The sequence below is a fragment of the Epinephelus lanceolatus genome, chromosome 3 (genome assembly GCF_041903045.1).
Source record: "Epinephelus lanceolatus isolate andai-2023 chromosome 3, ASM4190304v1, whole genome shotgun sequence".
Lineage (NCBI taxonomy): Eukaryota > Metazoa > Chordata > Actinopteri > Perciformes > Serranidae > Epinephelus > Epinephelus lanceolatus.
In genome coordinates, this window is record NC_135736.1 from 23,093,389 (window position 1) to 23,105,642 (window position 12,254).

At 42.9% G+C, this 12,254-nt stretch overlaps 1 protein-coding gene across 1 annotated transcript in view; it reads right to left on the bottom strand.

Annotated features, from left to right (window-relative positions):
• Nucleotides 1-4,694: 4,694 nt before the first annotated feature.
• LOC117255508 (protein sidekick-1-like) overlaps nucleotides 4,695-12,254 on the bottom strand; it is a 282,626-nt gene continuing 275,066 nt past the window's right edge. The window contains exons 41-46 of the mRNA XM_033624487.2: nucleotides 12,048-12,173; nucleotides 11,361-11,525; nucleotides 10,614-10,751; nucleotides 8,446-8,566; nucleotides 8,221-8,350; nucleotides 4,695-6,599 (exon numbers count right to left, since the gene is read on the bottom strand). Of these exons, the coding sequence (XP_033480378.2) occupies nucleotides 6,291-6,599; nucleotides 8,221-8,350; nucleotides 8,446-8,566; nucleotides 10,614-10,751; nucleotides 11,361-11,525; nucleotides 12,048-12,173 (989 nt within the window). The 3' untranslated portion in view covers nucleotides 4,695-6,290. The remainder of the gene's footprint in view (nucleotides 6,600-8,220; nucleotides 8,351-8,445; nucleotides 8,567-10,613; nucleotides 10,752-11,360; nucleotides 11,526-12,047; nucleotides 12,174-12,254) is intronic.

A 12,254-nucleotide genomic window follows, 5' to 3' on the forward strand; every position in this document is an offset into this window, starting at 1 on the left:
ATTAAATTCTACTTAAGCACTACTTAACCCTTTCATGCATGAATTATGAATACCTCAGTCAAGATATTTTCTCAAGTGTTTTTATTCCTCTTCAGGCCTGAAAATATATTCCAATTTCATTTTTTCTACATGTCTAATCAGGTGGACTACTTTCACCTCCTGTCCCCCTCCCTCCCTCCCTGTTTAAGCTCATAGCTCTTGACTCTTTAGGGCCCCCACGCACATCTCCTCCTATTGAACTGTGTATTTGTTTCAATGAACATTTTCTACAGAAATACAAAAATGTTTTCAAAATATTATTTTTGTAACATAGACTTCAAGTTGCCCTGTAATAACATGAACCACTTCATTTACAGCACAAAAGTAACTGCAGATTAACTTAATCTGCAGTGACTTTTGTCGTTTGAGAAAATACTTAATCTGATTAAGTATTTTCTCAAACAACAAAGTTGCAGTAATAGTATTAATTCTAGTTCAAATATAACCAGCGATGCATGAATTCAGGTTCAGTGGACAGATGGATAATGGAAATTTCCTCCCAAAATAAGATCAATACTCGAACATTTTAACAATTGTATTGCTCCTTAGATGTTACTTTATGATACCAAATTTAATTTACCAACAATGGTCTCATATTATAGAAGGATATGGAAGAGTGTGTTTTAGAATAGATTTTAAGATTTTAGGGGCCGTTCAGATGTAGCGTCTTTTGCGCACATAAATCCATTAGTTTCAATGTAGACGCGTGCCAAGCGCGCTCAGAATCCAAAGCGACGCCGTAGCGGCGCGCATTCGGTGCGACATGCCTGTTTTTTCGTGCACGTCCACGGCGCACAGAGATGGAAAAATCTCAACTTTTTCGAATGCAGCAAGCACACTGCATGTCATGTGATAAGAATTAACCAATCAGCTCCACAGACGTGCTTCTTCCTTTCTGTCCAACGGACTTCACAACATCCGGTGGTGTGAAAGGCAGCAAGCAATGGAGGAGCGACTTATCATTCTTGTCCAGGGATACCCAGAGTTATATGACCTGTCTTCGTCGTACTGCTTTGACTCCAACAGAAAGAACAATGCCTGGAGAATTATCAGCTCGGAGCTTGGGATAACTGGTGAGCGTGATGATACGCTATTTTTATGGCTAACGGTTGTGCCCTGTGACTGACAGGCGGTTTTGGTTGCTTAGTAACTGCAGGCGTGACAGTAGCGCAACCACCGAAGCGCCTTGGATAAAAGGATGGAAACGGCACAGCTGGCGTTTTTTCATGTGCTTTTAGACGCTACATCTGAACGGGGCCTAAGGCTGATTACTTTTAAGGCTCTTCATGGTCTCTCTCCCAGCTATGTCTCCGACCTCTTTGTACTGTACATGCCGGCATGGGTGCAGATCCCGAGGGGGATGGGGGGACATGTCCACCCAATTTCTGAAAAACACAAATTGTCCCCCCCAATTCTAAATAGTCTAAATGATTGAAATTGAACAAATGTATTTTCTGACTCCACATTCCCAATTCTAAAATAAATGAAAATTATGGAACAAATATTTTTATAAATATATTTTCCACATTCCACCTCTAGTCTACTATAGGCCTCCCTCCCAGCCTGCTCTGTTGCAATGCAACTGTGAGCGAGTAACTTAAAAAAACAAACAAAAAAAGCTGAACTCTCTCCACTTTCTCTCAGCGACTGAGCAGCAGTAGTCAGTAAACAAATGCCTTTCTAAGAGTAATTCTAGAGTTATTTTGATTAAAACTTCCTCAAAAAAGGAAAGTGTGCCCATAAAAGATTTAAAAACGTAATCAGATTCTGTTTGCCGCCTCAAATGAAGTATCCCTAGCCAGATCCATATCCATTGCAGCTAAAGTTAGCTAGTTTCTTAGCCTGCTAGTTAATGTTACTTAATGTAACTTTAATTGATCAGGTGTTCGTTTATATTAGCTATATTACTGTGAGGTTAGGTTAGCTAAAGTATATTGTTTCATTAACTGGTGTCCTGTTTGTGTGTGAGCCAGGTCAGAGTATGACAGAACATGGCAGAAAGCATGGCAAAGAGAAGGAAACAGCCACAGGACATTTTTTCTTGGGGCAAAACGCCATTGTGTAAGTAAAAAGACCGTGGCCCCTGTAATATTACAAGTAATAAGTTGATTGATAGAGTCCTCGTGGAAAATGAATGAATGAAAGAAGGGTTAATGCAAATTTTCAATAATTGTACCATTAGGCAACAGCAGATGTATACAGTAGTCCCATACACTGGGAGAAAGGGAAGATGATGAGGAGGATTGGGAATCTGTGAGAGGCGAGAGATGAGAACAGTGGACATAACATGCCTGAGACCCTGAAACTATAAGTAGCATTAACTAACAGCGAAGCAGTGAAAAGGAGGGTGATGGCTGGCTCCATGTACTATTGGCTGTTTAAGAGTGTAGTGCTTTTTGAATGACTTGGTGATGGTGGTGAGCCTCTATGAAATCGTGAAATATGCTGGCAATCTCAAGCGCTCTGTGGGCATGATTGTGCAATTAATCTAAAGAAACAATCACAACTGATTGTGTCCCCCCCAAACTTGTCATCAGATCTGCACCCATGCATGCTAGGATGTACTTCGAGGGCCTGGGGCAGAGGTCTTCTGTCTGTTCCAGAGGCCCAGCTGAAAACTAAAGGGGACAGAGGCTCTGGAACAGTCTGCCCAAGGAAATCAGGTCAGTCGAGTCAGTGATGTCTTTTACGTCCCTTCGTAAGACATACTTTTATCGTAGAGCCTTTCCTGATTTTACCTGAGCTTTAAGTTCATTTAGACTGTCTTTTATTTCCTCAGTTTTTATATACTGAAGTGTTTTTATCAGTGTTTAAAGTTTTCATGTCGTGTCTGGTGTAATTATTGACATGTAAAGCACTTTGTAACTCTGTTATTATTTTTATTATTACATTCCTGAGTTGCACATTTGTTGCATTCTGTCGGCCGTATTGGTTTTGAGAGATTGGCGTTGCACTTACAACACCTGGCCAGTGGGTGGCAGTGTATGTCATGATGCATTGGGTCCACTGAAGTGGCTTGTATGCAACTACAGAATCAAAACCAATGCATGTTTTCTTCTCCCTGACACTTGGCCATTGTTCTGTCAGCTCTTTAGTTATTTTAATTGTGTACTCTTAATGCAGGATGAGGTTGTTTAGCAGAGAGTAAGGGCTCAGTGAATATAGCTCATGTTCAGGTCTTCACCCTGCCCTTATCCTTATCCTGCCCGAAGCACTGGCATCCCCCAGTGGGGTTCGGATCCTCAGGTTGGGAACCAGTGGGTTAAATTAATTCATATTGATTAGAGTTGCAAGTGGGTGGAGCAAGTATTTAAACGTTTTACTTTAGTAAAAACAATTATACAATTCTAAAATACTCTGTTACAAGTAGGCTAAAACATGGTAAAAGTTTTAGCAGCAAAATGTAATTGCAGTTTGAGAACATTTTTTACTGAAGTCCAAACTCAAAAAAATACTTGACCATCCATATTCTTGTTGATTTAGTGTCTATGGATCAACTATAAGCAATCATCAGTCCAAACAATTCAACACTAATATAAATTATTACCACAAAAATATCCATGTCACATCATCAAGGCTTCAGGGGGGTAAATGTAACATGCCACACTTGGGTGTACTGGTGGTATCACAAGGTTTAAATAAGTATAATGAAAATAATGAGGTATGATGAATATAATCACATTATCTCCTCTTTAATTACAATTGCACAAATGAATTCCATTACTGTCAATAATTGCAGTAATCAGTTATCAGAGACCCAAGCCACACTTAGTGTTAAGTATTTACCTGGATATGGTGGTGAAACAGAAAAGGTCTGTACCTGAAAATACAAGAAAACATATGAAGCCCACTCAAATCTCATTATTTTCATTCAGCCATTCAACATATTCTACATTTTAAACCATCAGGTCACACAAAATACATAAACAATCCTAAATTATAAATATTTTATGACATTACATGTGTGTTCTTCTATAATTTAACACAGTAAATAGTATGTATGTGCAATATGGGCTTTGTGTTTCTGTCTCACAACCAGCTGCCCTTTGAAGAACAACTAAAGTTAATGATTGATTCTGGAAAGACACAAATACACTGTTGAATTTTTAAGCATAATTGACTTTGAGCTCCAAAAGCAACATTCTGTTTACCTCGACTGTATTCAAGTAGAGGCAGAAATCTAAGAGACAAGTATCTCAAAGCCTGGAGAAATACAGTTTGGGGTGGACCAACCCTTTACTTGATAACACGACAGTTTACAAGGTGTAGTGAATGCTCTTTGCCTCAGCTGAATGATATCTTACATAATTGTTTAATAATTCAACCTGCTGCTATCAGTGTCCCCGAACACACAACTTTATCCAGGGAAAAGTATCACACACTGAGCACGACACTGAAACACTGATAGATAATAATTAATTGACAACAACTGATAAAGCTTTGGTCCTTCCTTCCTTTGAGCTACCTTAATAAAAGAGCCGAACAAAGCTCACAGGCCTGGTTCAGAAAGTTCAGTGAGACAGCTGAGTTCAGGGTCACTGAGGTGGTTACAAAGTGTTAAGGCACATCTGTAATTCAGTTAGTGTGATGTAGAGGATGATCCGAAGGGACGTGTTCACTGTCTCAGTGCTAAAACAGACCACAGAGACACACTGTTAAACAATGACCATTTATTCACACACTGTAATGGGACTCAAAACAAGCGTGACAGAGTGAGGGAGGCTGCTGGCTGGCTGGCTGGCTGGGAGGGAGGAGAAATTTTTAAATTATACATGAGCAAAAAACTTACAGATGATTTCTGTTTGCACTTGGTACAAAGTGTGTCAGCCTGGCTGGTGGGGCTGGGGCCGAGGTACAAACAGTGGGGCTTCATGATTCAAAGTTCAATCACACTCAGTTTGAACAGGAATGAATCTCCAAAATATCCTGTAATCTTGTTCCACACTTATTCTCTGCAGCTTATATTTTTTTTTATGACTCTTGTTAAACCGCCTCCTCCTGTTCCCTCTCGTCGCTCAGTGTGGCTGGGGACTCGCTCCAGTGCTGTTTCACTATTTGTTCTGAATTACACAAACATGGCCGAACTACATACAACAGCACACAAGTAAAAAGGGTTTCCCTGTACAAAATCCATCCTAAAAACACAAACATACATACGATGGCACGCTTTGCTTAGCAGTGAACAACAGAGAAGGATGAACAGGCGTCTAAACTGAGCATAGAGCCATTTATACACGCATGCTTGTGCGCACACGTGTCACACTCCAACACACACTCAAACTTGTAAAAAACGTAACAGATTAAAGATGAAATGTTTGGGGTTCGGCTCAGTGCAAGCATTATGGCTTGGGAGGCTGTGGTATAAGGAGCGCTGACGACAGGAAGAAGACGGTAAAAAACATGGTTTTCATATATCCCAACCCAAACCCCGAACACATCGCTCTCAGGAACCACACAACACTCCGCTTCTGAAGAACCCCTCGCCCACGCTCGTCCTTTATCAAGTTCAAAACTGTGATTATTGATTGTAATTTTTTTTCTTTTTCTCTGTGTGGTGGTATTTTAAAGCAGACAGCTTCGTGTTTGTGTACATGAGCCAGTCTGTCAACAAAAGCTGCTCCCGTCTGTGCCGTCTTATAATGATTCTCCTCAACCTTGAAGTTCTTCTCTCCCAGTGGGAGACACTGAAATGGCGCATCGGGGAGTGCATGCGTGTGTATTTGTGCACCTATGTGCTATGTGTAAATACAGAAAACAGAGAAAGAAGCGTTGTGCAGAAATTCCACGTTCCACCGGTTCGAGGTTAAATTCTCTCCTCGACATTTACACAAACAGACTCGTGTGGTCGTCGCTCTTAGCTCTCGTTGGAGAGTCTCTGGAATAGGCATGAGTATCTGGTGGTGTATGCCGGTGTGAATGTGTATGTGTGTGTGGAAACGAGGACAGTAACTGTGTGTGTAAGCACAGTGACATAGAGGCGTAAAAGTAGTAGGAGGGCAACACACACACTTGTCGACACAGTGAGGATCTTTGTGAACGAGGGGAGAAGGCGAGTGAGAAGTGTAGGTTTAGTTCTTTGGGGCATGGAGGGCTGTTTCGTCACCAGTCCGTCCCACATCTCCTCACCTCGTCCTCCCCTCTCCTCCGAAGCCACCGGCTCTGTCTCCTTTAGTCCAAACACACACTGGGCCCCCCTCATTTATTTTGTGTACGTGTGTGTGTATCATTTTGTGCAGACTTTGTCTCTAGAGTCAAACAAATGAGGAGAATCCCGTCACAGGGGTGCGTGACCCCGGAGGTGGGTTGGTGTTAGGGTTGACGTGTGTGTGCGCAGGCTGCCCCGTAGGTGTGTATGCCCCACCCGTGCTGTGCTGGGTGACCACGGTCTGGTAGTAGGGCTCTGTGTCCGCAGTGGCGCACTCCTCGTAGCCAAACGGAGTTCCCATTGGTTTAAGGCTTTTGGGCTGCCGCTTCCAGGAGTTATAGTAGGTGGGGTCGCTCATGTAGTGGTTGACGAAGGAGTGCTTCGGTTGTTCGTCCTCGTAGTCACTGTCTGTTAACTGAACAAACATACAGCAGGGGTTACAGTCTGACAGTTTATCAGAGACAGACACGTAACAGGGAGTGAATTTCTGTGCATCTGTGGGTGACTATTATCTGTAGTTTTTAAATTACTCTCTGTCAGTTTTGCATTTATTTGACAGCAGCGACAGACAGGAAACACTGAGATCACTCGTGTACTCCTTAGATGGCACTTCTAATTCAGCAAGTTGAATCGGTGGAGGCAAAAAGTTGGCGACAGAGAAGTGATTTTAGCCAGTTAGTGCGGCTTCTCTTTATTTTTTTTGCCTCCACCTTTTCTTTTCTTCCTCCACAAGCAAGGCCGCAGGCTGACAATACACGTACAGTACAAAGAACTCAACTTCTGCTTTCAAAGAACCTTCTGTCAAACGTATTCCCAGTTCGTACTTCAAGAGTATGACGAGATTGTTTAATCAGCCTTCACAGTAGTGTGAAAAAGGCAGACTGGTTTGACTTTCTTTCTTCTGTGATATATTTCTTATTCAAAATCTGACAAATCAGGGGCCGCCTGGTAGCCTAAAGGTTTGGGCGCTGACCATCGTCTGGAACATCTTCGGTTCAAATTATTTCGAACTGTTGCATATTGTCCCAAGAATTTTTCTTTACAATGGCGTAAACAGGGATGTATTACTGAACGGGCCTATGTACAGACCAGAAAGAGACTTAAAATGACCAAAAATGGAATTAAAGGTAAGTGCAAACAGACACAAAGTAACTACTAAAATGGGCAGAACAACCACAAAGAGACACAAAATGATCTCAGAGCCACAAAACAACTACAAGGAGACACATGACCACAAACAAAATTTCCACGAGACACCAAACCAGAAATAAATACATAATCACTACAGAGAAACATAAAACAACACCAGGAAAAGGGGCCAAAATCACCACAAAGTCTGTGTGTCTTTTGCGTACATGTGCCCAGGTGTCCATTGTCTCATAGTCCTCCTATACTGTATGTGTATATATCGACAGTGCGACCAGTGCAGCACAGAGGGGCCCAGAAGCTGTCAGTGGCCTAAGTAGGAGGATGATTTTTTTTTTGGCTTTTGCCTTTTATTAGACAGGACAGACATAATCGTGAAGGGGGGGAGAGAGGGGGGATGACATGCAGCAAAGGGCCGCAGGCCATAATCAAACCCATGGCCTCGCCATTTGACACTATTTTGGCCTTATTACTTCGCTGGCTGATAAGTAGGCAGCTGCTTACGGACCTCCACTGTAACAACTAGAATTCAGCCAGCGCAAACTCCAAGGTTATGATCCCAGACTGCTGTGACTTCCTGCCAGATCAGCAAATGTTATGCTCTGCCAATACACACACAAGCATGTGCTTGTGTTTGGGGTGAGGCAAGGGCACAACAAAAAATATTTGCCCCGTGTCCAATCACACTTTCATTAGCTGCTGTGCCTTTATCTGATAGCACAACAGTGTAGATGCACTATCATCTTAACAACATGGAATGTGTGTTAACTTCTCAGCTACCAGGATGCCTGGTAACACAAGCTCCTATCCGCCTGGTAACACAGGTTTCTTTCCTATCTGGCCAGCAAAGCCTTTGAATTTGAGAGAAAGAGACAGACAGAGAGAGATACCTCTGACTCAGAGACCTCGGTGGGTTTCTCAGTGAGCGTGGTGCTTTCTGTGAGCACGGCTCCATTATAGTTGTTACAGATGTCCTCGTCAGAGTAGTGAAGACCGCCTGGACTGGGCCTGGGAGGAGATCTGTACGCACACACACATACACACATAAACAATGAATGTAACATCTGAAGAATAACCAGGAATGTGTGTGTTTGTGTGAGAACGAGTGTGCACACCTGGTCCCGTTCTTTTTCAGGAAGGAGTTCTTGGTGTTGAGCGTTCTGCTGTTAAGCTCCAGAGCAGTGAAACCTCCGTTGTCCAGCGTTACTGACTCCTCCGCTGTGGACATGTGCTTCCCTGGAGGTAATGAAGGGAATCAGACAGAAAAGGTTCAGATAAATATTAAAAATTCAGTGCACTTCAGCTACTCATACAGGGCAGATTTTTTTCTTTTTTGGTGAAAGTGTTGCTCTGTACTGAGTTTATGTGCAGTCTCCTGTTTTATTCATTGTGTATTCAGCTACCTCTCAGGCCTGAGAATAAGAAGCAAATGAAACTAGGATGCATAATTTGTCACTCAGGCAATAACCAGCCAGAATACCTTCGTAATTTATCCACCAATAACCCTAACAAATGGAACAATAAAGGAAACATTGTTTTAAATTGGGAGAAATATGATTGCTGTTTGGAACACAATAAGGTGCTCGGGATGATTTAAGGTCACCTGAACAAAAATTTCATTTGCTGTTGCCCACTGACTCAAATTGTTTCTTCCTTCACTCTTGTTTGTGTTTGTGTGCTCATCCCGCCTGCACTCCCTCTCCTCCTACAGCAACCCCCCCTCACTCTGTTTCATCGCTCCACTGCCCAGAGGTTGTGCCAAGGTTTCCGTGGCAACTCAAATTAACAGCTGTCCTGATGTAACCTGCACTTGTCAGGGCTAACTTTGTATTACAGATGTTGACATGCACGCCCACACTCACCCACCCACCCACACACACACACACACACACACACACTCACTCACTCACTCACTCACTCACAAAGTGACTGTAAAAGCACTGCTGCGCCCACAACAGAGAACATCACAGGAAGCCCAAGAGGAGAAGAAACTCACATGAAAACAGGAAGAAAAGCCTCAACATGAAGAACCAGAGCTTTATAGGAGTTACTGGGCAACACATCAGATAAACTAACTTTTTTTTCTTTTTTCTTTTGTCATAATGAGGAGGGAGTTTGTCCTTCAATACACGTCAGTAAGCATCCTTGAGTAAGACTGATTTCTGCAGCTCCAGGCTGCTGTGCTCCCTGGCTGACCCTGTGGAGGTGGTGTGAGCTAAAATATAATAGAGCTGCAGATTTGAGTAAAAAAACTAGGAAGTAAGTTAGCTTTTTTCCCTCTGGGATCTCTCAATGGAGGAGTGAATCAGATATGAACAGGGCTTTAGTTAAACTACCTGAGATGAGAACTGTTTAATGTTGATTAACTTCACCAAGGAGGTTATTTTGAGTTTTTGGTTTAGTTTGATGGTTTGGTCTGTTTGTCAGCAGGATCACGGAAAACTTATTGGCCCAGATTTCATGAAACTCAGTGGAAGGGTGTAACACGGGCCAAGGGAGAACCCATTAAATTCTGGAGCAGATCTGAATCACAGGGCAGATACACCAATTATTTTTCACTTTTGTTAACATTGCAAGATAGAGCATTTGGCCGTGGCGGAGGACTGTACTCTCCCAGTGGCCTTCTAGTTTTGCATTTTCTCTCAGTGAGCCACTGATAAATGGATAATAAAAGTTTTGAAAATTAAACTCAAGCATATCTCAAACTAGACTCAAGTGCCACCAGCGTCCCCGATTAGGATAAGCGGTTATGGATAATGAATTAAAGTCTTCACTTACAACATGTCACAACCTTTGCGTGATCACTCTCAGTTAAATGACAACTCCCCAGCATAGTCTCATGTAAGTCATAGCTGTTGTTTCAGCATTAATCTAAAGCCTCATTCAAAAACTTACAGAAATTACAGCGGGGCTTTGGGGAGATAATGTTTCCTGAGATGCTTCAGGGTACTTAAGGAACAATGCTGACCTTGTTTTCCCCTCTCAAACGGCACTTACAGGTGGCGGCAGTCCTCTAGGAACAAGACTGCTTGAGGCAAGTCTGCTCTACATTCAGTACAAGTGAACTTATGCATGTCTCAGCTTTTCAGCATCACAAAAAGTGGAGTGCACTGTAATAAATCAGAGGAGGGGAAGATGTGGTGAGCCTGCTGACGCTGAGTGGAACAATGTGAGTGTGACTGAGGAGAGAAAAATGCATCCTTTGCCAAAAACCATCCCGAATATCACCACTTTGTCACGTTATGAAGCATTGCATTAGAGCATGAACAGCCGAGCCACAGACCTGTGCCGCAGGCCTTGTACTTGCTGCTGTGTCCATGCAGCAGCAGTGTGAAGACCAGGACCAGAATGAGGATGAGTCCCACAAGAGCCATGACCAGCAGGAACCACCACTCCTCATAGAACGGACGTTCTGACAGTGCTGCAGACAGGAAGGGGAGGGGGAGAGGAGGAGGAGGAACACACGAGGGAGATATCAACTTTTCTTTTGCTTTAGATCAAATCGATGCTTTGCTTTGTCCCCCAGGACCAGGAAACATTCTTCAAAGTCTTTAAATGATATTTTTAGAGGACTGACTCTTCTTACTGTCAAAACACTCATCCTGCTGATTCTTCGAACAATTCGAAACAAACACTAAAGACAATTGTAGGTGTCTCTTTGCTCAGATCAGTTTATTAGGTAGAAGACAGGAAGCTGTGTAAATGTCTGAATTTCAGACTTTTCATTAATTATCGTGCCACAGATGAAAAATGAAAATGGAGACACGCTTTCATGCTGTCCTCTCTTTGCACAATGAGCACAGTTGTAGTTGTGAGACTCTGACTCTAGATGGCAGCAGACACAAAAGCACTTAAACAATCACAGTAACTTCCTACAGTGTTTCCAACTGGTTATAAATTCAGTCAAACCCCAATTAAACAGTTTGAATCACCCTGGACGTGTTCATTAGCCTGATCTCCACCAGTGTGTGTGTGCGCGTGTGTGTGCGTGTGTGAGTGTGTGCATGTGTAAGTTGATTTGTGTTTATACCAGCGAGAGCAGCAGAGGGTGTACTTGGCTGTCCGTAACCATAGCGATTAACAGCAATGACTCTGAACTCGTAGCTGATCCCCGACCTCAGGCGCTCCAGCGGCACTGAAACGGACCTGCTGCTGGGAGGGAGGAGTCTGATGAAGGAGTCCCACACTCCCTCGTCTGCAGAGAGAGGGAGAAAAGAGAGGCGGAGAGAGAGGTTTGATGGACATGCAGACAGACGGGAGAGAGGGACCTCAATTTGAGAATTATTCCCTTTCAAATGTCACAATGTGATTACACAAAATTACAAACTGTCAAATTACATTTAAAATGATAATGATGATGATAATGTGGTGATGATCACTACTATTACAATTAATAAAATGAGTATTATCATTATTATTAGTTGTAGAATAATACCAGAGTCTACAATCCCTCCTGCAGAGTGTTCAAACAGCTCGCCACAGACGCTCCCTTTCTGTATTTGATACCTCTGGTAATCTTTATTACAAAATTGCTGCTGACTTGATTTGCACAGCGGGTCTGTATGAATCTGCAGAAAGCTGCGCCCAGCGAGGTTTAGAGGAGGGTAGAACTTAACCTCCCTTTAAATTAGTGAGAAGAGCTGGTGCACATGATGAGGAGGTGCATGTCAAGTAAGTCGGTGGTTGACCTGTGTGTGGTGTTTGTGTTTGAGCTTACCTGATGCACGCGCCTCAATAACGTATCCAGTGACAGGTGCTGCGCCGCTCTCTCCCTCTGTCCAGGTGATAGTGAGCGCAGAGGACGTCTTGGTGATGGACATTTCCAGAGGTGACCCAGGGGAGCCTATAGTGTCAGAGAGGGACACATACATTACACACACTTCATTTCCTGAAAAAGTATCCGAACCTCTTCCATAACCACTGA